General features: G+C 41.3%; 3 protein-coding genes across 3 annotated transcripts in view; 1 reads left to right on the top strand and 2 right to left on the bottom strand.

Annotated features, from left to right (window-relative positions):
* Positions 1-2,961: 2,961 nt before the first annotated feature.
* rfx5 (regulatory factor X, 5) lies at positions 2,962-13,754 on the bottom strand. The gene is made up of 11 exons (XM_037693282.1): positions 13,719-13,754; positions 11,083-11,237; positions 10,514-10,547; positions 10,336-10,418; positions 8,541-8,663; positions 8,349-8,465; positions 7,750-7,828; positions 7,250-7,448; positions 5,602-5,684; positions 5,384-5,527; positions 2,962-4,233 (listed from the first exon to the last, which is right to left on the bottom strand). The coding sequence occupies exons 2-11, from the start codon at positions 11,202-11,204 to the stop codon at positions 3,118-3,120; spliced, it is 2,100 nt and encodes a 699-aa protein (XP_037549210.1). The 5' UTR covers positions 11,205-11,237; positions 13,719-13,754; the 3' UTR covers positions 2,962-3,117.
* Positions 13,755-14,940: 1,186 nt separating this feature from the next.
* psmb4 (proteasome 20S subunit beta 4) lies at positions 14,941-19,156 on the bottom strand. The gene is made up of 8 exons (XM_037693293.1): positions 19,020-19,156; positions 17,855-17,981; positions 17,699-17,778; positions 17,476-17,622; positions 16,408-16,489; positions 15,494-15,610; positions 15,221-15,309; positions 14,941-15,100 (listed from the first exon to the last, which is right to left on the bottom strand). Exons 1-8 carry the CDS (start codon positions 19,142-19,144, stop codon positions 15,088-15,090), a joined length of 780 nt encoding a protein of 259 aa, XP_037549221.1. The 5' UTR covers positions 19,145-19,156; the 3' UTR covers positions 14,941-15,087.
* A 2,371-nt stretch (positions 19,157-21,527) lies between these two features.
* The window catches only part of LOC119425745 (BCL2/adenovirus E1B 19 kDa protein-interacting protein 2), an 8,072-nt gene continuing 2,170 nt past the window's right edge, over positions 21,528-27,429 (top strand). Inside the window, exons 1-9 of the mRNA XM_037693291.1 lie at positions 21,528-21,671; positions 24,301-24,447; positions 24,576-24,635; positions 24,718-24,774; positions 24,851-24,883; positions 24,948-25,016; positions 26,487-26,564; positions 26,673-26,834; positions 26,907-27,152. Coding sequence (XP_037549219.1) covers positions 24,348-24,447; positions 24,576-24,635; positions 24,718-24,774; positions 24,851-24,883; positions 24,948-25,016; positions 26,487-26,564; positions 26,673-26,834; positions 26,907-27,152 — 805 coding nt within the window. The 5' untranslated portion in view covers positions 21,528-21,671; positions 24,301-24,347. The remainder of the gene's footprint in view (positions 21,672-24,300; positions 24,448-24,575; positions 24,636-24,717; positions 24,775-24,850; positions 24,884-24,947; positions 25,017-26,486; positions 26,565-26,672; positions 26,835-26,906; positions 27,153-27,429) is intronic.

Here is a 27,429-nt window from a genome sequence, read left to right as displayed (position 1 = left end):
AACAAAGTCAAAGATTTAATGTTGAGTTTCTGTACAGTAGTCCCTCGCTACTTCGCGGTTCGTTTATCGCGGACTTGCTCTATCACGATTTTTCAAAATAAGATTGGACATGACACACGATTGGCTGATTGACGGATGAGCTGCACGATATGGAATTTTAATTTAAAATAAATTATTTAAAATTATTTAGCACCTGCTGCACCTTTTTGCAGCCCATACTGCAAGATAAACTTCCTTCTGCAGCTGATCAGCTGTTCTCCGTGCAGAGCGGAGAAGTGGGCGTGGCCAAGAGTGCTTGCAGGTGGCAAAGAGCAGCGGCAGGGAGCTGAAATCATGACATTCTGTGCTCTGTTAGAGCGTTTAGAGTTTAGAAACATTGTTTAGAATATTGCAAGAGTGTGAGAAGGGTTGAAAATGTCATATATATATATATATATGTATATATAATAAAATACTACTTACTACTTGTACTACTATTCCTACTCTGTGGTTTTTCACTGACCGCGGGGCTTTAGGGTACAGATCCCCCGTGATAGACGAGGGACTATTTTGTTTTAGCTTTCACCTATTCCTTTAATGTTTCTTGTACGATAGTGCTTTTTTTAATTGCTGTTTTCTAACTTTAGTTTGACTGAAATGTAAAAGCACTTTAGTGAGCATCTGTTGTTTTTATTGTGTCGTAGAAGTGGAGGTCACAGCCCCAAATTACAGCCTTCTTCTTTGTCTTAAAAGGGTACTCCAATAAATTAAACCATAAACATGGAGGCAGCTGCAGAGGCGAGTACAATGTGGGCAACAAAATGATGTAGATGGCCCAGAATCCAGCGTTACAAGCCGTGATTTTCAGCTCAAAACATGGCTGCACAGCTTGTGGTCGTAAACAGAATTCAGTGAAACTACAAAAAAAAAAAAGGGTCAAACTTTTCAACAACTTCGAGTCAACAGCAGTCACAGCCCAGTGAGATGAAACCTTAAGAGACTTGCAGTTTTTTTCCACTCCTGTTTCCAACTCCTCACGTCATTTGGAGGTTTGTCCTGTGACCGGTCAACTGGAGTTGGAGTATCGGCTTAAAAAACTAAGGCCAGGAGAAGATTGCTGTTCGGCAGCCAGTCAGTGACAGAGACGGGAAACGATCCTGGTCGTGTCACATTGCTGACTGGAGCAGAGCTGCAGAGGCGAGCTCAAAGAGGTGACTGGAAGTAGTGCAAAGGGCGCATGGCAACAAACAGGTAAGCCAACCAACAGGTTCGTCATGACGTTTACAACTTTAGTGCTACAGAAGCAAATACCCCCTATTTATATCTCATCTCTACTGCATCTTAACATATTAGTGCTACGTGGCAGAAATCTTTGTGCTTTATAGTTCCTGAGGCTGAACTTTCTCCAGCGGTTAGGAACAAGTTTCACTCCACTCCTGCCATTTCTGTGAATCTATTTTCATCTGGCAGGCTGCAGGAGATGAGCACATCACCACATGTTGTTGTTTGTGACAGGAACAGTTTCAGTCGGGTCTGGTTGGGATCATTTAGGTCAGAGATCGTGTCGTTTAAATAAATTTCCTGTTTTTTTGTGCTATGTTACACTAAAAGCTGACGCCTACAGCTTCACATTTAACAGTCTTGACGGTAAAATGGCACTGAAAAGTAATAATTCAGGACTGGCTCTTGACTTGAAAATGTTCTGAGAAGCTACGAAACAGACCCGACTTCAGATGTTTTAGAGTTTATGATTAATTTTAAAACTTTTATGAACATTCTGATGCTGAATCTGGTCAAGCTGTTTTTTTTTCTGACAAATATTATAAACTATTCAGATTTCCTTAAAAAGTCACTAACATTTTATTTTTTTTTTTTTTATATAAAATGTCAAATTTTACACATTATATTCATTTGGGTGATTTGTTCTTTTAAATAATTGTTCTTTTTTTTCTCTCTCAGAGACAGAAACAAAAACACAAAGCTGTTTAGAACAGAGGAACTCCTGAAGAGGAGGGGAGAACCGAGCTTTGAGTCACGTTTTGGATCAGTCCCCAGAACTCTCTGGTTGCGTCTCCATATAAACGCTTTTTACTTGTAGCTCAAGTTTCGAGCTAATTTTTCCAACAGTTTCATGAAGTGAGTCAAAGCTGGGTTCTATTTAAGGGCTTGTTTTAGCGCAGAGAACCTTTTCAAGGTTCCGACCCGTACGTACCCGCTGTCTCCATCTACACCTAACTCATCTCCCTCCTCCTTTTGCAACTTCCCTCTCTCTTATGGTTGACCCTTTGTCAGGTTTTTCTCGTTTACATAAAGCGCAGGAGCTAACAAACAAATCTCAGCGCAGAATTGTTTTTTTTTTAGAGTTTACAAGAATGAAGGAAGAGAGGAAAGTGGTTCTGGTTTCAACACAGACAAACATGCGTTTAAAGAACCACGGGTTTCAAACAGTGTTCAGGCAGTGGACGAGTGCTCTGTAGGCGAGGAAAGGACGAGGGATGCACGATATTGGATTTTTGGCTGATATCCGATATGTTAAAACTTAATTGGCCAATAACCGATACCAATACCGATATTTTCCCCCCTAAACCTACTTACAGAGACTACATAACTTTCTCTGCTGTGGAATTAAAATACTACATTATTCTGCATGGTCTTTGTCAGATTGTCCTTCTATCAAATGCAGACGCCAAAAAAGGGGCTGAAAATGATGTAACATTTCAACTTAGATTGTTTATTAATGTCAAATTTATTCATGACATTTACTCTCTCTAACACAACGACAACACTCGAAGAGTGCAAATTTGTAAATTTTCACAAATCTAAACTCAATGGAGTGTGTGATGTCATAACATTGTGCTGAAACATCACCTTTTATATCGGTGAGTTATTTTGATGGAATGGCCGATATTCGATATTTAACTTTATCACTAATATCGTCCGATACCGATACCATGCCGATAATATCGTGCATCCCTAGTGTTGACGTTTTGGCTTCATTCATCCTGCCTGATTGGCTCTCTGCTGCAGCCAATCTGGGATTTCCACCAATGAGGAGGTAAAGGGGCGGGGCTTTTAGCAGGTGAGGTAAAAGTTGAGTGAAGGGCTATTACAAAAAGACCAGAGGGAAGTTGATAAAAGCTAAAGTCCTTTTCTGTTTGAGATGCCGTTTCCTTCCTCCTCATCCTCTAGTTTCACCACCATCGCGGAGGAAAGAGAGCAGGAGGAGGCAGGAGCAGTCGAGGAAGGAGGCGAGCTGACATTCAGATCTACTGGCATCAGCGTGATCTCCACCTCGCCTTGATCCTCCTGCAGTTTGGGCAGAGGAAGAGGAGGCAGGTGGAGCTGCGCTGCATGTGGAGGAGCTGTACTGTTGTTGCTCGGCCTCGGAGCTTTCTGGATCACCTCTACCATCTGGGTCCGTCCCGGCGAGGCCAGCTCCCAGCCTGGGTTCCCAGGACTCTGGAACACCAGGAGCGGCCTGCTGTGATGGTCCAACTCAGCCGTCCCACCTGTCTGACACTGCACCACCACGCCGCGGTGCTCCAACAGCCGATGGGCGGGGTCTGACATGGCCGGCAGCTGGCTCAGAACCAAACCTGATGGTTCCTGGATCACCAGCTCCACCACAGGCTGCGAGGAGGATGACGAAGAGGAAGAAGCCTTCTGGATGACGCCGCCAGTCAGGGAGGTAATGATTGGTTGTTGAGAGGGAGGAGGAGGGGGAGGCTGAGGAGGAAGAGTGACAGGAGGAGCAGGAAGTGAGTCCTCAGGCCGAGGTTTTCTTGGTCGTCCACGTTTCCGTTTCACTGGAGACGTGCTGACAGCTGAGGCACCAGACACACCAGCAGCACCGCCGCCTGATGTCTCTCCCTCCAGCGGGCGCTTGGTGGCGGTCCCTCGTGCTTTTTGGACCACCGAGGTGGGGGCTGCCACTGCGTGCTGCTGCTGCTGAAGAGGAAGAGGAGGAGGTGGAGCGACCTTGTCCCTCTCAAACGACAGACAGCTCTGAGGAAGGAACATCACAGGGACAGGCCCGCCCTGCTGCTGGGGCAGCGTTGCCATGGCGATGACCTTCACCCCACCACTGCTGGCAGTGGGGTGAAGGTCAGCAGAGCCCCCGTGTCCAGAAGGCCCCCCAACACCAGAGGCTTCTTTGGGAGCCTGCGAGGGCAGAGAGGCGCGGACAGAGAGGCTCTTATCAGGGACGGAGCTGCGAGGGAGGATTCTGGGTAACTGCTTCATGAACGCCTCCACCTGCAGCACAGCCAGAGATCAGGATTCATGTTACCTGCTCATTTTAACTGCAACAACTGAAACACGTCTGCTCAGCATCTTTTAAATTACACAAAGGTTTAGGCCTGTCACGATAAATTTTGCTTGGCGATTAATTGTCTCAGAAATTATTGCGATAAACGATAATATTGTTTGAAATTTGACAATAATTAGTAATTATTGTCAAATTAAAGAAGAACTGTTGGTTAATTTTTGTGTGTAGTACTTTTTTGACTACCGGACGGCAGTATAAGACTGAACCGAAGGACGGATAGTGAGGGGGCGAGCAGCGTGTCACTTTAATAAAAATCAGAGGGAAGCCCCTTGACGTGACGTGAGTTGTCTCTCGTTCCTGTTTTTTGGTTCTGAAAATGGCGGACGCTCGGTGTGTTTTAAGCTCTTTAGCAAAGCGTTTGTCACACAAAGCTTTTAATAAATAAAAACCAGTTTAAAACAAAGTTCTCAGCTTCTTTTTGCAGAGAAAACAACTTTTTACACGAAGGCACGGGTTTCAACCGTGAATTTTGTAACTTTGACAAGACGGAGGGTTTTTTTTTTTCCCAAGGTCGGCCTGTTAGCTTAGCTTCTCAGCTTAGCTTCTTTTAACGATCCAAAAACGCCATTTTGGACGATTAAAATGGATTTTAAAAAGAAAGGAGAAAGGGAGGGGTCAGTGAAGAGCACCAGAGTTGAGCCTTTTGTCATCCGGTGTCTTCGGTAGAAGGAGAGACACGAACAAACGATAAATGAAAATGAGGTCGATAATTTTCATTTATCGTGCAATTAATTGATTTATTGTTTATCGCGACAGGCCTAATAAGGTGTGAATCTTCATGTTGGGCATTCTGTTCGATTTGTGCCTAAAAACTGTGAATTTTTATTTATTTATTTTATTCAGTTGGTAAAAAAAAAAAGGTCAGAGGTTATTCAACAATTAATCCAGGTAGCTGTCGCACATTAGTGCAAAAAAAAAAACCTCTCTACTGTTTGCTTTTGAGCTTTTATAGTTTGATAAAAACTTCATTAAAGTTTCATTATTTCTACAGTCCAGTCCAGATCTGAAGACTTTGGGTGTCTGTCTCCACACAGCAGCACCTCAGTTACAAAAAAAAGTGTTTTAGTGTTGACCTACCGCTGGTCGCAGAGATGAAGAAGAGGTAGAGGAAGGAGGCGGGGCATCTGCTGTGGAAGGTTTGGCTGCTGCTGCTGACTTGTCTCCAGACGGAAGCTTCTGAGAGGACGAGGACGAGGATGAAGACGAGTCTCCCTGTTCCTTCTGCAGACAAACAGGAAGTAAGTGAGCAGAAAGACAGACGGATGAATAAAATCAGCGCTCGGCTGGAAACAGACCCTCTGATCTGAGGATTCGTCTCCATCAGGTTTGGAGAGCACAGGAGCTTTCTTGATGACCTTGTGCGTTTTAGCTGGACCACCTGCAGGAGCACGACAGAAGCAGAAACTTTAAGTTGTTTTCAAAAATGGCAGCAGAGTCTGTTTAACCACTGTAGGAATTATAATCTTTAACGCTGCCTGAATAATTATTTCAACTCGTAAAAATCCGTCTGCCATGAGTCGAGGTTCTTTGTTTCAACAGTCTCGACCGCTCCGATCAGTTTACAGGTTTTACAAAAGTAGGAGGCATTTGCTGCTCGCTGTAAATGTTCTTGTTTTACGGCACCCTGGTTTGTTGTTTTATAACACTACTTTTATTTGAACTGCATTTTTACTGTAGTTTATTGTTATTGTTGTCTGTGCTTTAGACGTTCTGTCTGAAACAGGTCTAGAGATGCACTGATCCGATTCCAACATCGGTCGCGATATCGAAAAACTTCTGGATCGGGTATCGGTGACAATGTGGCCGATCCATAACTGGGCAGATCTATTCACTCTAATTCTGTGCTTTGTGCTCTGCGCTAGCGAACTCGCTGCACAGACCGTTTTCAAAATGGAGCGAGCGAAAGGATCAGTCATCTGGAACTATTTCACACTCCCTCAGCCAACACGTTCGACCGCTACGTGCAATACGTGCGCAGCGACGGTTCCAAGGGGTGGCACCAAAACGTCCAGCTATAACACTACTAACTTAACCAATCAGATCAACACGTACGGGAATCGGTACGGGAAGTGGAAAAAGTGGATCGGTGCATCCCTAAACAGGTCCCTCTCGTAAATGAGTCCTCGTGGATCAGTGAGACTAACCTGTATAAATAAAGGTTGTTAAAAGACTTTTAAAGTTAGAAAGTGTCCCCATTCTGCAAAATGTTGCCACTTTTCTCAAAGTCTAAAGTGAGAACTTCCACTTGGAAACAAAATATAAAGAATAAACTTTTTTTTTCCCGGTTGCTCCCAGCGAACTAACTCGCATGAAGACTTGGTGATTGTTTTTATGCCGGATGCCCTTCTTGATGCAACCACAGACCACCGAGCTACCACAGCCGTCTGTGTGGAGCAGAGAGCTGCCATGTAGGGCACCCAAGGGAGCAGATGCAGGGCTTTGCTCAAGGGACAGAATGGGGCGAATGAGGGTGGAGGCAGGTGTAGGTGTTTCACCTTTCCCACCCGCATTTTGATGTTGTTGGTCCAAGGAGTTGAACCGGCGACCTTCCAATCACAGGCTCACCTTCTCTAACCTCTGCACCACCACTCCCCCAAGTTCAGTCATTAAACATATTTTAACAATTTTAAAACTGATATTAAAAACTGATGTAACGAAGTAATCGAAAGTTTTGACCCTCCATGTTTGAGGTTCCGTGAACGTTTTTAACCTCAAGTTGAACGGGGATCCAAGGCGGGAAAAGTTTTGGCTCCAAATCAATTTCTTATTTTTTTTGTTTGTTTATTTTTTACTTATGCACTTCAGAAATCCCAAAAAACCCACTTTAACCGTTTCTTCCTGATTTGTTGCTTTAAAATAACTTTAAATGATCCCTGTGTGGACTCCCAACATGATTCTGTCGCTTTATAACAAAATGTGTCCCCTTGGATGCGATCGTTCAACCTGCGAGGGCAGCAGAGGTCACCAGATCGGCCTGGCTGCAGCGAGGGTTCACAATGTGCTCCTGGATCAGGTAGCGGGCGATCTCCACCACCGTGTCGAAGGAACGCTTCAAGATCTTCTGCGCCCAATCGCAGATCAGCTCGCACGCCGCCTCCGTCACTTCCTGTTTGTAGGTCTGGACCAGCTCAGTCAGCTCCGACTGCAAAGAGGAACCAAAGTAAAACAGGAGCTCAGTGAACGTTCCTCACAGCAGAACGTCACACTCTGTAGGAAGTGTGTTAAATCAACTTCCTCTTCTATTGTCCTTAATGATGCAAGAACAAGAACATTTTTATTATTTTTGAAAAGTTACAAAGTACAAAAAAAAAAGAAAAATATTTCTGAGGCTTCTAAAGCCTCTTGCGGTTTTGAGACTTGAGACTTGAGACTACACGAGTATTTGTTGTAGTACAGGATCACTAGTAGTATACAGTTATACAGTATTAGAGTCGTGTGGGTACCGGGTCGTTCTTCAGGTCCAGGTTGGGCAGAAGAGGCATGTTGAGGACGGTCTTCCTCCTGATGCCGCTGTAACAGTATGTGTCAGACAAACTGGTTAAGGAATTCAACCTGCAACCTCCAGACACCACATTTACAAACATCACGAGGTTAAAAGCAGCTTTTAAATGGTCAAATCAAGAGAACACCATAAAAATAAAGAGGCGGCAGCGATTAACTCCAACGTATTGTAGTAAACCCTCAGCTATGTCTGTCAGGCGCAGGTAGTGCAGTTAGACAACAAGAGAGATGTTCCTTTTTTAAGTTCTAGAGTTAAAAAATCCTACTCAGATATTACTGATTAGTGTGATAATTTAATTAAATGTAAAAAAAGGAAACAGAAATGTGTTTCAGAATGAACAGTTTCTACAACAAGCAGAAAGTACAGTGAGTCGAGTTTCAAGTTATTAAATTATCCAAACTTCATACTTGGACATTTTTCATGTCAAATAATAATATATTTTAATAGCAAATGCATAAATTTCAAACTAAATCTAAAGTAAGAGGAGCAGACTATCCTTGGCTCTCATCCCGCAGTTTGTGTCAGACATTCAAAGGATATTTGGATTGTCCTCTGCCCCCGAGTCGTCTCGCCTTGATGTTTGGAAAAATGTCTCGGATGATCTTCCCAAAATTGGCAGCGCTCAGAGGACGATGCTGCAGGTTGTCACAGTATCTCCTGCAGGACAAGGATTACAGATTAATAATCTGGTGTTTCTGTGAGTTAAATCTGTGCCTTTCTGGGCCGTCTCACTTGTACGTCTCGTAGACATCCTGTTTGGGCAGACAAGTGTCTGAATGCTCCTCCAGGTGGCTGCGGATCCAGTTACAGGTGTGAAGCTGGTCGGCTGTGTTGAACGAACTGGCGTCACCACCACTACGCAGACACAAGCAAAAGAATCTGTATTAAAATTAAACAAGAGCACACGTGTTCCCGTCCTGTCACAACATAATGCAAACAAACATTTTTATTCCCATTCAATTCAATTCAAAAATACTTTATTCGTCCCAAAGGGAAATGAAGTGTTGTCATAGCTCATCGTCCTTGTTTTATTCAAGAGTTGTTAAAGATGCTGATAGCTGCGGGCAGGAAGGATCTCCTGCAGCGAATTTGAAGAATCTGTCTACAGATACCGATCCGTCCACCTGGATCCAGCTTGCTGTCAGATCCAGCGGGCCTCTCGGTCCTCCTGGGCAGCAGGACTGCCTGAAAGCTCCTTGTCACGAGCCGAGTTTCCCATCAGCTCCATGATCTCGGCGGTCAGGTACTCGATCACCTCCGCCAGGTTGACAGGAATTCATCCACAGCGCCTCCTTTTCAACTAATTTGGGATTTGTGGCTGTAGCTGAGGTATTTGAGTTTTTGAAAGGTTAATCAGCTGCTCCAGGTTGTAAAAAAAAAACATTGTTGCCATGGTTACGCATCATAACAAATGCCCAAAAGTAAAAGGGTTTCAGTTAAAATCCCTCCAGATGCACAGCGTCCGATACCGGAGGAAGTAATCGTCTGAAAAAAGCGATTTCCATCCAGAAAGAAGAAGAATTAAAGTTTTCAAAAGAAGTAACTCAGAATGAAAGTAACAGAACTATTCCAACATGCAGTCACCCCGAGCGGCACACCAAGGTCATAAATATCCAACAATTCTCAGTCAGGTCATCTGGACAGTTTCTTTTTTTGTGCTGAAACGTTTCACCTTCCATCCAGAAGGCTTCATCAGTCAAGGAAACACACAACACAAAACTGATTCTTCCCTCTATAGCTTACTCCATAGTGGAACAAACCAGTTATGCTGGTGCTAAGATGGTCACTTTGGCACACCCCATCCTCCGGTGTCGGCCCTCTTCCTCATCGACAGTCATGTCAAACTTGTTCAAAACCAACAAAGTCCATGCTCAATAATCCAGGTATACAATCCAGTTTGACATGACTGTCGACGAGGAAGAGGGCCAGCACCAGAGGAGGGGACGTGCCAAAGAGACCATCTTAGCACCAACATAACTGGTTTGTTCCACTTTGGAGTAAGCTGTTGGGTGAAGAAGCAGTTTTGTGTTGTGTGTTTCCTTGACTGATGAAGCCTTCTGGATGGAAGATGAAATGTTTCAGCACAAAAAAAAAAAACTGTCCAGATGACCTGACTGAAAATTGTTGGATTGTATACCTGGATTATTGAATATGGACTTTTGAAGGTCAAAAATTATTTTCTTAAACAACAAACTGGAGTTTTTAACTGAACATGAAGACAAAAGACAAGTCAAATGTCTTTAAACATCCATAACACGTCTCACTGCCTTTACTCAACATTTCAAAACAAATTAAGGCTTGGGTAACGAAGATCCCTCTCTTCCATACTCTTTATTTTATTGAGAGCCCTGGACTCACAGGATTTAACTCATTTTAACGACGATTCGACGTTAATGTGTGCTAGACAAATTGCTCTTTTTGGTAAACATTAATAATTTATTTAAAAAAAACTACAAACTGAAACACAAAACTCCTCACCATATGCATCGACTCGAACAAGCTTTTATTGACAGTAAACAACTCAAACCTTTTGTCTCCACAGCTGGGCCCCGAGGGCAGCTGGAGGTACAGGTACAGCTTGTCGTTGTCAGAGAAACGTTGAACGTCTTGCTGTCGAAGCAGAAGAAAGATCATGCGTGAGCCAACTTCACCGAACGCTTTCTTTTAAGGAGCAAACTTGAAAAAAATGAGAGCAACGTTTTTACCAGGATCTGATCCACTTTGGTCTGAACATTCTTACTGCGAGGCAGAGAAAAGTACCAATCAGCAACCTGCTCATAATCATTCAGACGTTATCAGCTGTGGGTGTGTTGACACCATGTTTCAAACCAAACTAATGATTTAAGATCAAGAGGCACAAATTTTCTGTGGGTTTATTTTAGGTGGTAAAGGGTTAAATCAGTTCAACGCTTTGATCCCAAAAAGGTGTTCATTTAAAAAATACCTCTTAAGAATAGCTCGTTAACTTCCAAGCTAACCAGGTGTGACAGAAAATGTTAGAATGACAGATAAATATTTTGTTTGTCATTAAATAAAATGTTTGTTTTTTGACACTTAAGATTCAGTTATCTCTAATGAATATCCTCGTGGTAACATTGAAGCTTCAACATTTTATTGGCAACTAAAACTGATCCTGTTGGCTCTAAACTTTTGTTTTTACCTGCACAGACCTTGAATATACACTAGGTTAAAAATGTCCCATTAAACAAAAAATGTAGATTTTTTTTTTAAAGAAAATCAATAATTCAGTGATAGTTTTTTTGGTTTTACATACGAGATGTTGCTCTTTAGTTTCTGCAGCAGCAGGCTGGGCTCTGTGTCGCCCTCTCCTGCTTCCAGACCGCCCTTTGCCCGCTGGGAGGCTTCGGCCCGCTGGTGGTGCTGGTCCTCCGACATCTGGACCACCTAACCAGTGTTCAGAACCACCATCTGTAGATAGACAGAAAATCTCATCTACCTTCGTCAAATAAAGTTCGCTGAGGAAGACCACAAAAACTCTGCAACACAAAGCAAGTCAAAGACAAAAAGCTTAAGAAGTCTAGATGCTGAACTGAAACCCTAACTTACATACAATGATGTCATCATAGAAAAACTGACTAACTTTAGTTGTAAAGATCCCTTCTGACTCAAAAAGACCAGCTGTGGTGAAAATAATAAAGTTCAGCCTTCACACTAAACGTTAACAACACAACAGGTGAAGGATGTTTAATTTGCAGGAACCAAAAACTCAAGAAAACATCAACAAAATGATGGAAAACTATGAAGCGATTAATAGAACACAAAAATAAATAAATAAATAAACATATTCTTCATTAGGATACCTATGACTACATGAACAATGTAAGAATTTTTTTTAGGTATTCAATGAAATGTTGTGAAGACTGGTCCAAAAATAAAAGTAATTCATGAACAAAATCCATGTTTATTTTTCATATTGAAGATGCGTCATTAAATAAAAAAATTGGTGAACGACTGCCAACATCCACGTGTGTTTGTTTACCTACAGAACGAGCCGAAAGGACTGAAAACATGTCACACCGTCCACGGAGGAGACATTTGGCATCAAGAAGCTATAAATTTTCAGACGTACTGGTTTACGCTCAGATTGGTTGAGGAAAAACATGCAGGACTTTGTTTCTTCTTTCAGCTGCTCATTTCTTCAGGGGTCGCCGCAGAAAACTAACTCGCATGAAGACAGCATTTGTTTTTACGCTGGATGCCATTCTATACACAACCACAGACCACCGAGCTGCCACAGCCCTCAGTGTGGAGCAGAGAGCTGCCACCTACGGCACCCAGGGGAGCAGACGGTGGGGGTTTGGGGCCTTGCTCAAGGTCAAGGTGTCTTTAGTGTCATTCGCACCACATGTGGTACGTGGTGGGACGAAACTATATACACAGGGTCCAAGTTACATCCAACAAAAATACAAATCGTAAAGAAAAACAATAGTAGGATCTAAGATACGAACTAGCTCAGTGGGACTAACCTGTATAAATTAAAGTTGAATGAAAAAAGATATACGCTAAACTAAGAATACACTAAGCACTAATAGTACAAAACAATGCGCCAAACAACAGCAGCACGAACATGAGTCTGTGTGAGCAGATGAGGCCGAATGAACGCAGCAGCATGAAATAAATCAGCAGCATGAGATCAGCATCATGGATAATCAGCAGCACATATCAACAATCAAGTGGCATCACAGTGATATTTTTCAGTGATAATCCTGACTAGGAATTCATGAGTCTAACATGAGAATCAAGGGCACAGAGGGTAGAGGTAGATGTGGGTGCTTCACCGTTCCCACCCTCGTTTTGATGTTGTCTGGAGAGTTGAACCGACAACCCTCTGATCATAGGTCCACCTTCGCTAAACTCTGCGCCACCATTCAATCTTTATTTATATCGCTCCCCTATAAGTAAAACATATAGATACGATTTTTAAATTAATCTAAATTTAAATAGATTAAACATGACTCAATCTTTGTTTACGCTGAGCGCATACCCTCATTTTAGAATTGCATATCTGTAAAACTACTAAAACTCTTTCAAACTGCACCATTTGATCATTTATGTGTTCTTTTACTTTGCATCAAGAACCTTTAAACCATTGCACAATAAGAAGAGAGCTTCTGGGGTAATTGTGCTTTTTTTTTTATGCAAAGAGAACCAATGCTGTCAACGATCTTGGGTTTATGTGATTATAAAGGTGTCACTTGGAGAATGTGTGTCTCTGCTCCTCGCCTCGTTTCAGCATCACACCACGGTGAATTCAGGCTCAGAGTCCAAACACCGGTTCCGCCCAGCCAGGCTGAAAAAGGCCCGCTGCCTGGTGGTGACATGTGCTGGCTGTCAGGGTGTTGTCAAACACAACGGGGCGGACTTTTTCTGGGAGGTAAAATGCAGCCTGTCGTCGGCCAGAGCTCCTCCTGGTGCGAACCGAACATGTCGGCTCCCATGTCGGCTGTGTTTACAGCGGGAGTAGCGCCGGTGGTCATGTGCCTGCCATTTCCTACACAACACACAAACACACTCCGACGCAGCTCCACGGGGCACGGCTGAGCTAGCTGGCTAACGGACAACACGGACATGTTTCGCGTTTGCTGACAAAAGCGTTGTCGCTAGCGAAATATATTTATCACGATCAAACCCGACACACACGATGCCGCTGGAAACCGCAAACAGGCGTTAGCCACAAAGGAGGATTAAGCTAACGGCTAACGTTGACAGCTGCTCGGCTAGCTTGAGGTTATTTGCTAACTCAAAGGAGCCTCAGCAAAACGGGTTTTTGCGCGTTGTATTTTGATTTCAAAATGACCCCAGATAATAGTCAATTAATTATCTTAATAATGTATGACCGACCGGGTGAGACACATTTTAGTATTATTTTTAAAAAGAAAAAGAAAGTACCTGAGCCAAGATACAGCAAAAATCCCCTTTCAGATTTTTTTGTGATTGGACGACTTGGCTATGTCTGCCTGACTACAAAGCAAACGTCTATTGTGATTGGTCAGCTTTCGAAAATCTACTCGGATACCGATACAAGGCAGAATCCCATTGGCCGAGCAGAAATATTCTTTCGGCATAGATTATTCTGATTGGACGCCATTTTCTGGTCTGCCCAGTAACAAAACAGAAGAATTTATCTCGCAAAATCTGCCTGGCAACAGCAGTCCGTTCAGACATTGAAAGCGAATAAACTTCAAACAAGTTTAAATATTACATTTAATACATGTAAAAAAAGTAATTTAAATAGCAATTTATTGGTTTGTTTGCTTTATATGCGAGCATCAACTTTTCAAGTATTTTTACTTAATTTTTCTATGGATTGACTATTTTTAGACGTTTTTGTTTTTTGGGCCACCTAACCATGATACTGTATATGAAAGATTTAAACAATAAAGATACTCCTTGCAAAATATAAACTGACACATAAAAATCAAAAGGGTGCTATCTAAAATATCTCTCTAGTTTTTCAAATCTGCTAAATGCAATTTCAAAATGCGGGTCCATACTCGGTGTAAACAAGCACTCTGCTAAATCCCCTGAAAATTACATGGAAGCTTTAATCAAGTGACTACATCCGGCTGGCTGTAATTTGTGTATATGTTGGTTAAGTTCAACGTTTGACCTGTTTTCAGTGACTTTGGCAAATAAAATAAGAAAAAGACATGCAAATAAATACTTTTAAAAGTACTCCAAAATTTACAAAAATAAGCATCAATGTTTCTGTTTTATTTTAGAAATTGTCTGGAAATATTCATGGTACAGGGATGGTGTATTTTAAAGTTTTGAAGGTGTTGTGGTTCAGTTGAGGTAGACCAAGTGTTTTTCTTTTTATTTCCCAGTACTTGTACTTCATACCTTATGGCTGAAGATGAAGTACTTTATTTTTAGCTGTATCTGGCCTATTTTTCTCGCTTGTGTCAGCAGTGGATGAGATGTTCGCAATATCCAACTTAACCACCCGATGGCACCAGTTGTTACACACTTGATAATAGATAATCCTCCAAAATATCCAACAGTTGAAATGACTGGTTCGAAATCAGATGTTTACGTTTACTTTTAATTTTTACACCGACGCTTTAACAAATAACCTTCACATCACACAAAGAAAACCAGAAAGACAGTATAAGTTTCAATTACCACATTTATTTTCCATTTTACAAAAGTGACCAGAAAACAAAAAGAAACTAAACTGGGATAGAGAAGATGAATGTGAACTGTTGGCTGTTTTTGATGAAGGGGGGAAAAAAAAAAAAGTTGCTGAAGTTTGCTTTCATTCAAATCCGCTGCAGAGAAAACAGAAAAATGCATACAGAGCGTGTTACTGTTTGAAAACTGGTCATATGATCCTGATATTATTTTAAAAAACTTTTTTTTTTTAAACCAGCAACAAGCATGGACCTCACCTGACCAAATGAGCAATGTCCCAGTTGGTTTCTGAGGACAGAGGGCCGATGATCTCCACCCCTTCCTCCGTTACGATGGCAATCTCGTGCTGTAATAAAAACAATTGTATGCTAATAAAAGACAGCTTTTAAAGAGCTGTTGGGTTGATCTTTTCAAAACATTAGTCTAGGAGACAAATCAGTAAACACAAGATAATGTGCACAGTTTAAAGTACCAAAGAGTTTAGCGTTTTGTTTTTAAATCTGGGATGAGCTGAAGGGACGTGAACTCACCCTGTTGTAGGAGCGAGCGTCTCTGTAGTACAACACTTTGAGGCAGCGCTCCACCAGGTCCCGGGCCTCTTGTTTGGTGATATCTGCCTTCTTCTCAATTACCTCCCTCATCAGTGGCTGTAAAAACACACACAGTTTGTAGGCTTCACTTTGTACGCAGAGCTTCTTTCTGAATTCAGTTACAGTGCAGAGCGACTATATTAAAGACATTTACAAGGTTAAATACATTCGATCATGTCAAAGTTTATCACAGAGCTGATTTTACTCAAAGTGCATTTATTAACCTTTATTAACCAGGCAAATTCCACTGACATCATAGATCCTTTTTTCAAAGGAGACCCTGCGCCTAAAAGGAAACCTACCATGCATGTTTTTGGTCTGTGGGAGGAAACGAGTTCCTGGTGAAAACCCACGCAAACATGAGAACATGCAAACTTCACACAGAAAGACCTCAGGCTCAACCCGAGGCTTAAAGCCTTTAAGCTGTGAGGTAACAGGGCTAACCACTTAGCCACTGTACTGCCAAAATGAAGCGTAAATGACATTAATGTGAAGTTCAAGTCTGAAACAGAAGCCCATATGACACAGTATTAAATTCCACGCTCATGTCTGTCAGCGTCACGGCTTTATGGGCAAAATAAAAAAGTCAAAAATGGGCTAAAGCCTGTTTAGCGTCCAATCTAGCTGTTTTTTGTTACTTTTCTTTTTTATTTATTTATTTTTTAGCCATCCTATTTGTTAAAAAAAATAAATAAATAAAAATTGTATGACTTTTTATAACTGTTTATTGTTGTCGCTGTTGTCCAATGTTTTTCATCATTCTTTGTTAAATCAGGTCTCTCTTGTAAATGAGTCCTCGAGGCTCAATGGGATTTACCTGTCTAAATAAAGGTTGAATGAAAACTGGATCTCACCTGAGCCAGGTACGCTCCAAAACCAGTGGCCACTGTGGGAGCCTCATAAGCTACACCCAGCTTGTCCACATAACCTAAGAAACTAGAGAAGAAACATTTGTGTAGTTATTTTATATTTAAAAAAAAACAGGTGAGAAGTGAGAGATGGTGCTGGTTCGTTTAAACATTTTAAAGCAATTTGTTGTTAATGTCAGTAAACAAGTCCCACCAGGAGTTTGAGAACTTTTCTGTTGCAGCCTAAAATATCTGATTTTGCAGCAGCTTTTTTGGCTTAGATGCCATTAAAAGCTGTGATGCTTTGTAGCCCCCCCCCCCCCCCCCACACACACACACACACACACACATTACTGATATAAATAAAGCAGAGCTGTTTTGATGCTGAGGTCCAATTGTAAAAAAAAAAAAAGAGAATCTGCTGAACTACAGGCTCTGTGAATTATCTGGTAATTACTGATACTTCCATGTCTTTGTCCTACATTTATGTTATCAGCTGTTAATGATATAACTAATTTAAAGCACTGACAGGTTTTATTTGATTTAAGGAGACACTTTCTCAGCTGGCAAACACATTTTCCTCCATTTATGAGGGGAGCTCATCATCATCACTTCTAGTCCTGGCTGACTGTGCCCAAGCATTCTGGACTGTTTCACAGTAGAAATGTGTTTGTCAAATGACAACTTTCACCTATGTTTAAACACACTGTTGCATATGGGGACGCCACTTTCACACAATATTTCAGAAAATTGTCTTGCTCCAATTCTAACAGCAACATTAATTAAAAAATGGGATTTTCCTGCTCAGAACACGTTTTTATCCTGCAGGATTTGACGCCAGAAACTGGGTGAAAATTTGTCAAGTTTGTGGAAAAGTTGCACCCACATCGCAGCTTTCTTGAGGGTCTGGTAAACCCTTAGATGGAGGACTTGGGCATCATACAGGCTTACACGCTTCACTCCCTGCCTTGTTTTCCATATTCTGCCAGCGGGACTTCAAAAAATAAAAACCCTTCATATAACGCAACAGCATGATTTCTAACCGTTTTGTTTTTTAAAACCAGGATGTCTTACCTCTCTCCATTATAGAAACCACCGATGACGACGGTGTTCCACAGGGGATTCATCTTGCTGCGACGGTTGTACATCACTCTGGTGAGCCAGGAGTGGATAGCCTTCGGTGTGTAGCTGTGGCCATCACCAAGCAGCTGTTCATCGATCCTAACAGGAAAACAATAATGTTTATAGGAACACATTATTCAGATGCAGCAGGCTGAGCTTCTGATCAGCAGCTTACACCATCTGTTCGATGACCTGTTTCAGGTACTGGTAGTCAGCGTAGTCGCCTGATGCCCCCAGGATCGTGTTGTCGTTTACCTGCAGCACAAATTAAGATTAAGCAGGTTTTCTCTTTTTCATTGCAACTTGTGTTTTTGTTTACTGTGGCCATCACCTTCATGAGGCGAGAAATGTTTCTGAACCGAGCCAGAGAGCCGTATGAGCCCAACATGTCGGCCGCAATGGCAACGCCGCCATTAAACTTTACACCAAGCACCGATGTTCCGGTCACCATCGGGTTACTGTGGAGAGGAAGAAGAAATATCACTGTCATTATTCATACAAAAAAATATATATAATATCAAGACTGAACAAAAATTATTGGTTAATATCTAAAATATTTGCACAGATGAATTGAATCCATCAGAACTTTCCAGGTTAATTCAGGCACATTAGGATTAAAACCTTTTCAATTAGTTATAAAGCTGAAATACACACTAAAAATTATCCTGATCATAAAGCAAAATATTAAATTTCACAAGTGTTACAGACTTTTCTAATAGTGACGGATGTTGGGAGAGAGTATAGAAGGTTTAATTACGCTTAAATAATTTTTAAAAGCCTGAAACTGTACAAAAAATATTATTTCCCAATTAATACCTATTGTTTGAGCTGAATAAACATAAACATTGTGTAATCTGAACAGTTTTAATTTAACAGTCAGTGACCAACAGAAATGTTATGGTTTATTATTTAATTTTCTGTGTGTTATTTTAGCTATTATTGAATGGCACGACTTGAAACCTAACACTTTAGATATAAAATCAGAAAGAGCCTCATAATTAAACATAAGGAGGAAAACTAAAGAAAAAATATCAGAAAAGCTTTTCTGTCTTAAGTTTTTCAGCTTAAATTTTTAATAGAAATCAACACTTTTATTGAACTAGAAAAATACGATAAGGTCATTCCACATATCCAGGTTAGATAAAACATCGTAAAATATTAACGAAGGCTTTTATTTAGATTTAGAGACAAAAAGGAAATTAAGCTAACGTAGCTAACCCGGTAACGTACAGTCAACAAGACAGAAACACAATAAAAATTACTACTCGTATTATCAATAAAACATAACAAAATAAAAAAAAACTATTAAATCAGTCATCCTGCCTCGGGTGGTTATAAAACATTACGTTTGATATAATCAGGGGTTTTAGCATCAGTTAGCATGTTTCTCCATGATGATACAGCACTGCAGAGAGGAGCTAAAACCGAAAGCGACACCGCTGTTTGGGTTTAAAATAATGTACACAGGTTCGGTTCCGACAGGACGGTTCACTCACAGCGTGTGTCGAACCGGCCCACATGATGTACCCGATCCGCTGGTACTGCTGCCGGGAAAAGAGTAAAACTGTCCGGGTTTTGGTCCGTTCTCCCAGAAACTTAGCTTGACACCGCTGGACTCCATGTTGGATATGACGGAAGTGACGTCACACAACTTTGGACAAACTTTATTGAAAACGCAACCTAACAGAAAAGCGTTGCGTTCTTTTTAACGAAACGAAGTTCTGTAAAAAAAATTAAAAAAAATAAAAAATCAACACATAAAGTGTGATGTCTACGATATTTATCACAAGAAATTAGATTAAAGAATACAATAAAATGTGAAAAAATGAATCGAGAGTGGATAAATATTATTTAAATGTAATAATTTCCAATTTCTTTTAAAAGAAAATATTGCAAACTTATGTATACATTGAAGTAATGTATGTTCAAATTTATTTGAGTAAATTAAAAAAAAAAAAGTCCTGGCTCGTGTAAAAATGTGCTCTTTACATTTACACAAAGATAGATTACTTTTCCTCTTGCTTCTTTAAAAAACGAAACAAACAAAACACCGAGTATATACAGGATATTTTTGGATCATTCCAGATAATGGACTGAATAAAATATATGGAAACTCGAAACTGGTTTTAGGATTTTAGATTTTAAGCCTGTTTATGCTAAATGCTTTTCTACATAGCAAATACATATCTCTGTAAAATCATGCACCTTTTTCTGACTAACATCCATCCATTATATTTACCATTACCTTTTTAAGGAGGGGGTCACTGGTACCACTGTGTGAAATGTGGGGTCAACGCATGTCTCCTGTCCACCAAAGGACCACATGGAGACAAACAACCATTCACTCTCTCACTCACACCTAGAGACAATTTAGAGTTACCAATCAGTCTAACATGCATGTTTTTGGTCTGTGGGAGGAAACTGGAGCACCCGGAGAAAACCCACGCATGCACGGAGAGAACATGCAAACTCCACCCAGAAAGGCCTCACAACTGGGATTCAATCTGACAACCTTCTTGCTGAGGGGCGACAGTTCTACCAACTGATCCACAGTGCCACTCATATGAATAAAACTTTTAATAACATTTTGAAGACAACAAATCCATTTAAAAATCCCCACTCTCTGATCGTCACCTGCAGGAGTCCAACATTGCTTCAATAAATCAAAGCAAAGCTAACATTTTCTTTTACTGGAGAAAAATAATGTCACAAATTTGCTATTTTATGTTGTTAACAGGATGCTGGTATTTTGAAATACTGCTAAACAAGAACATTTTTCTGAAAAACGTATTTTGAAAGTTCATGTTTCCCATTAAATACACGAAGTTGTAATTCTAATCATGACTGATTCAGATTATTATTGTCAAGTTACAGTGTCTTCTATTATCAGCGACTAAAAATCATCATCATAGCGAGTGTTGAAAAGTTGGTGTCTACAGTTTGTTTGCGTGTGAAACAGGCTGCTCAGCTATGGAGGACAGAATGTGACAAAATGAAACATACAATACAAACATAACAATTACAATAGAATAGAATAGAAACAGCCTTTATTGTCCCACGGAAGGGAAATTCAAGTGTAACAGCAGCAACAGATAAAAAGATTTTACACAAAAGTTCCTAAATGTTCCTAAATTAAATGTATAATTTAATTATTAAATACATCATTAAATAATTAAATATACCTCAATCGTCAAACTCAGTGGGCGGGACTAGGGCGGCTCGTGAACAGACCCTGACGCCTGATTTGCTGCTCGTCACAGCAAGCGGAGACAAATCGACCGCCGATAATTGATGGATCCACAGGCAAGAAAATATATTCAGAAACTTTAGGAAGTAGTAATTGTGTTTACGTGTGTTTGGATGAAACCTTTTTTTTCATACCATGAACGTAAAGTAGAAAACGCGCTTTTACGAGATGACTTCAGACCAAAGCAATGGATTTCACGTGATCAGCGTTAGTCCCGCCCACTGAGTTTGACAAGTGAGACTGACACGTAACATAATTTCATGGGTGGAATGTGACACAGTTAAATAAATAAATCCTAAAATAAATAATTTAATTGTGTATTTAATGCTTTAATGACGTATTTAACATTTAAATGATACTATTCATTATTATGTATTGATTTATTTCATTTTGTCACATTCCGTCCTCCATACTCATCAACCAAAACTAAAGGCTGCAACACAAAGATGTATCTTCCAGGGTTTTTCACAGCTTTAACGTGTGAACTTATTGTTGCTTTAGCTCAAGGGAAACAGTTTGCAAACATTCAGAACAAAAGAAGCTGTCAAACGGCTCGGGTCAGCTGTGCCACTGACTTGCCACACACAGACATGCATGCACGCACACACACACACACACACACTCAGCAGGTAGCAACATGCGTGCTGCAGTTTCCACCCTGGGCACGCCTGCTGCACAGTCAGAGTTGCCACGGCAACCGGGCGGGGCCCTTTTTGTTGCAACACACCACACCTCCTTTGTCCTTACAGGTACAGACAGACAGACAGAGGGGAGACAGGTGGTGAGGGTGTCAGAGTCCACTCATAAACTCACCAGCCGGTCCCTGTTTGTCCTGAACCCGTCTCACCCACCTCACCTGTCTCGCCTCACCTGACAGTCGACGGGGCTGATCTGCACTGCCGTAAGTCTGTTCACTTTAACTCCTGTCCCTCTAAACTTTTTTATGCTCTCTTCCCTTCCTTCCAGATCAGACTTTTATTTTGTAGTTCAGCCTCCGCCTGTTCTTAAGCTGTTCATGTCTGATCAGGGTGGTACCGGTCCGGCACAGGTTCCTGCTGCAGTCTGATCCAAGTTTCTGAACAGGGTTTGTTAAGTTCAAATCTTCACGAAGTTACATTTTAAGCTGCTCAGCATCGTGTCAACAGGTTCAGCCTGTTTCGGTTGCTTCTCCTTTGAGTGCTCTTATTATTACAGGCAGTCCCAGCAGGAGAGCTGCACTCTGTTTCAATAAATGCATCCGAACCTGCACCTCAAACTGATATCAGAAGAACATTCTGCCAGATATAAACATCGTTTGTTGCGGATTTATTCGTCATTGGCCACAAGCGTGCGGTTTCTGCTGCTGACAGTTAACCTCTGCCTGATTTGCATGTTTTGTGTTTGTTTATAGAAAACAGATCTAAAAGGTGACACTGCGGTGGTTGTCAGCGCTTTGGTTCTGTCCGATTTGACTTTAGCTTCCTCTCTGATCGACTGAATCAGGTTGTAGTATGACTGACGTTTGAATACAAGCTCACACTAAAGCGATGTGGTGATTTATACGGCTGCTGTCAGGAATATCAAGGAGCCGGAGGAGAAGAAATACACAATAAAAGGCTTTAACCATAAATGAGCCTGATACTGGGTACCTAACTTATACAGTGTACTAGGTATGTAAGTACTTAGTGCCTGGAAGTCTTCTCTCTGGAAGTCAAAGTGGGCCAGTACTCTCTGCTACACAGCACTTGTACTTAATTTTCATCATTAGTGTACCTCATCAGTGTCACCAATAGCTACAAACAATAGTTTCATCGAGGTAATTGTCCCTGAAATAATTTGTCTCTTGGGAGAGCACGCAACGCAGAAAAGGCCGATATAAATGACTACCCATCGATTCAAAACAATGACACGTTTCAATTTCCTGTGCAGGCGACGTTAGTTACACGATATATCTATTGTGTTTTATTGTCTATATCTATTGTTCTCAATGTGGTTTGTCTTCATTTCAACAAATTAGTGATATCAGCTGAAAACCAGCGGGGGTTGGGCAGCACTTGGATGCATAATACAAAACAAGTCTGTAAAACAATAAATGAAAACAGTTATTTTGCATTGCATCGAAGTAGCGCATTTTATATCCTCAAATCCAATGTTCTCAACAACAGGTTGGGTGGTATTTTACTGACAATAGCTGGATCATCCCTCAACAAGGGCTGAGAATGTTCTCCATCAAGAGTCTTGCAGATCATGCATCATTGTCTTCTTTCAGCTGCTCCCTTCTGCAGGGTTTGCTACAGCTACCATGAAAAATCGGTCAAACGTTTTGTAGCTGACGTCTTTCCTGATGCAACCTGGGCTCAAATCTGCAGCCTCAGTTTTACAAGACCATGGCACTGACCACCGAGCTACTGCAGCCCTGCAGATCATGACTTCTTCTTCTGTTAATTAGAAGGGGACACAGACAGGCTGAAAAATAACACAGAACATGTCCTCAACCAAAGAGAACAGAATAAATAAGATGAAGATGGCAGTCGAATGCTCAGCCAGGACAGTAGCTTACTGGAAGTTTTCCCTCCTAATTCAATCAATGATACCAGTTAGTACTGGTATTGACACCCTCTGCAGAGGGTGGTTACGGCTGCACAGAAAACTGTGGAGAGCAGCCTTCCCACCACCTTGGACCTCTACACATTACGATGCAGGGGGAGGGCGCTCCGCATCATGAAGGACTGCACTCATCCTGCACACAGTCTGTTCCAGCCCCTCCGCTCAAGCAGGCGGATGAGGAGCATTCAGAGCAAGGCCACTAGGCTTATCCGGGGTCGGGTCACGGGGGTAGCAGCCTAAGTAGGGAGGCCCAGACTTCCCTCTCCCCAGCCACTTGGGCCAGCTCCTCCAGGGGGATCCCAAGGTGCACCCAGGCCAGCTGAGAAACATAGTCCCTCCAGCGTGTCCTGGGTCTTACTCTGGGTCTCCACCATTGTTAATTGTTAGGCTTCTTGATCTGGGACCTGAGTCCAAATTTCATACTATAAACATGAAAATGTGAGCTGGTATGACAATCAAAGTTCCTTGAATCCTTGACAAGGCACTCAGGTATTTACCTAGTACCTACCTGTAAATAAATCATAAATACGTAGCAAATAGGTACTGAGTATTTATTTATGGGAATCTACTGGGTACCAAGCTGTTCCACACATGGTACTTACCTGAAATGTATTATGTACATACTAGGTATGTATCGAATATTCAAAAAAACATACTGGGTACATAGTGAGTACTTACCCAGTATGAACCTGGTTGGTACTGTTCCCAGGCCAGTACATGCCAGGTTTGTACCAGTCTTATACCTAGTATTTTCCTGTAAGTATAGGGTAACAAGTCATTTCATAATACAGCCCAGTTCCTGTAGGTTCCTGGTACATACATATCAGGTATCTGGTATGTACCTAGTAAATAGCTTATTGGACTGTATTGTACATTTTTTTAACCAGTGCATATTTTTTCTTTGTTTCTGTCAGTGTGACACTTTTTTTTCTGTGAATGGGCAGGATGTTTCTGGCAGATAAAAACACTAAACACCGGAACCACCAGCAGCATGAACCCAACCAGTACTTTTCCAACAAGTGACGCTGAAGCTTCCTTAAGTACCTGGACGACAAACACGTCTCTCGCTGCGCCGTACGCTAATCAAACAGGTACTCAACCGTTTATGAAGACACACAAAATCATTCATCTCAGACAATGTGGTCAGAGTATAACAACATTTGTAATTAACTGGACTAAAATATTGATCTCCGGCTCAGTTCTAAATGTTTTTTAACAGAAGACAAAGACGCAGGAGGACACAACGTAGCCATGGCAACAGCAGATGGTCACTCAGCAGGTAAGAGGACAGGTACAGGTGTGTCGATCTTAAATATGTCTCTTATTTTGCTGCTGCGGAATCACGTTATCTTGTTCTAAAGGCGATAAAGAGGAGGAAGAGGAACGCAGGAAGGAAACGTCTGCTGCAGGTGAAGAAGGTGAGGACATCATGATGGCTGTTTGAGACCAGTTCAGATTCTGTTCTCAGCATTTTATCACTTTGTTTGTCAGCAGGAGACACGCAGCAGGTGTTTGACTTCCAGCCAGGTAAAGCCACTTTTCTCACACTTCTTCTTCTTCAGTTTCCTGTCTTACCCGTCCTCTCACCCAGCAGGAAGTGAAGAGTTCGAGGCGTCTGACTCCGAGAGGAAATCATCGACATCGAGCAGGAACAGACCAGGTAATCAGGAACAGGTTGTTGTTTTCTGTAGTAGATCCTGATTTTTATTTTCTGCGACTGCACAAAATCAGACCAGGCCCTGTTTAGATTTTTATAAATAAAATTAGAAAAATTTTATTTCCTGCGAAAATGCAGTGTGAATGCTTATTGCAGAAAAACTTGCTGAAAGACAGCTGAAATTAGCGGGGGAAAAAAGCATGCTGAATTGTAGCTGAAATGGAAGAACAAGCCAAAATTAGCAGAATAAATCAGAAAGGACTCATATTTGAATGAATTAGATTTAAATAAGCAGAAATTAGCACAAAAATTAAGAAATTAGCTAACAAAGGTGAAATTAGCAACAACAAAAAAATAGCTGAAAAGTAGCTGAAAAGGCAGAAAGAACCAGATGGAAGCAGAAAAAGCTGAAACGAGCTCATAAAATGTGGAATTAGCTGACAAAGCTAAAATTAGCAATAAAAGAGCTGAAGAGCAGAACAAGCTGAAACTTGCAAAAGAAAAAGCTGAAAGGAGCATAAAATTTTAATTAGGCTGAAAGTAGCAGAAATTAACATGAAAAACTCAAATTTATCTGACAACAGTTAAAATTAGCTAAAAATGCAAAAAGCTAGCTGTAAGGTCAGAACAAGCTTAAATTAGCAGAAGAAAGCAAAAAGAGCTTGTTTGCCCTTTAGGCTGAAAGAAGCAGAAATTAACACAAATAAGTGGAAATTATCTGAAAAAAGCTGAAATGAGCAACAAAAAACAGTTGAAAGTAGCTAAAAAAGGTAGAAAGAAGCTTAACTTTCTAAAGAAGGAAGTGGAGAGAGCACAATTTTGCTGAATTAGGCTGAAAAATGTTTAAACAAGTGCAAAAATGTGGAATTAGCTAAAAGCTAGCTAAAGAAAAAGCTCAAATTTAGCATTAGCATGGACACCTTCAGCTACAGCTGAAGTAGTAGAAAAAGTTGAAACTTGCAGAAATAAGCTGAAAGGAGCATAACAAGCTGAAATTAGCAAAAATAATTTAGAAGAAACACAAAAATGTTGTAGTTAGCAACAAGAATCTGAAAGGATCACAAAACAGCTGAAATAGCAGCTGAAAGTAGCTGAACAAAAGTTTAAATTTGCACAAAGCTGAAGCAGAACAAAATGTGAAAGGAGCAGTAAACATTTGTAAACAGATCTAAAGATTTGAAGGATGTAAAATGAGCTCAATTCATTTTCTATGAGAAAAAAAAATGACAGAAAAGGCTAAATATTTCAAAAAGCAAAAGTTGCACCAATACCAAAAGTGTCCTGAATGAGCTGAACATTTTGATTCATGATTTGTTGAAACAGCACAAAAATTGTGGAACGAGAAAGACGCCGACAAACGTACGGAAGATAAATGGATCCCAATCGTGTGAATGCTCCATAAACGTTCACAATATAAATATTGAATGAATAAAAGTAAACTAACTTCATTCAAATGTTCAACTGTGTGTCCAGCTCGTCCCAGAAGTCTGTCTCTGTCTCGACCAAAGAAGAAGAAAGTCCTGACGGCTCCAGAACTCAGCCTATCGTTAGGTAATGTATGTTTTGTTCTTTTATTCCAATTAATTATTTTATTGATTTGAATCCTTCTGGATCCATTGTCACACCGTCTCTTCCTGTCACATGATGTTTCTCCCTCAGGAGGCAGCGAGTCGATGGCGTCTGATGACTTCGCCTCAGGCTTCTTGTCCCCGTCACTGGATGAGGTTGACGACACCGGACTCGATATCGACCTGGATGCCATGGAGACGCCCTCAGACAGTGAATCACTGCACTTCCCCATCTATGACCTGAACCTGGAAGGTGAGAGGTCAAAGGTCAAAGGTGTCTTGAGTTGATGCTTTTACAGTCCTTAAATGCGGACTTGTTCCTTAGACGACCTGCAGCGTCTCGGCGTGGCTTCCAGTCACCACAGAGGAATGGGCTCCAGGTCCAGGTCACACTCCAGGACCGGTTCTCTCCCAGGGGTCGATCAGAGTGGACTGGGAGCTCTGGATAAGGAGGATGTGGTGGACGAGGAGGGGACCAGGTGGCGCTGCTTCTCAACGAGTGACTCTCCACAGGAGTCTCGGGTCAATATGAGCGTTCTGGAGCCGTTCCTGAGGGTCCTGTCACACGGAGGTACGACCCACTGCACCTCTTTCAGTCTCACCTGAAGTCCTGAGCTTTAACGTCTGTTATCGTCTATTTTATTTCAACATCTAGCTTTTATCTGGCTGCTAGGCTTTTGCTATTTTAGCTTTTAGGTTATATTTGGCTACTTTTAGCTAGAAGCTTGCTGTTTTTAGCTAGTCTTTTGCCACTTTTAGCTTTTAACATAAGTGAAATCTTTGTTCTTGCACATTTATAATTATCTATCTATCTATCTATCTATCTATCTATCTATCTATCTATCTAT

This window comes from Nematolebias whitei, chromosome 19, assembly GCF_014905685.2.
Source record: "Nematolebias whitei isolate Nwh7 chromosome 19, NemWhi1, whole genome shotgun sequence".
Lineage (NCBI taxonomy): Eukaryota > Metazoa > Chordata > Actinopteri > Cyprinodontiformes > Rivulidae > Nematolebias > Nematolebias whitei.
This window is presented reverse-complemented; position numbering and strand designations above follow the sequence as displayed.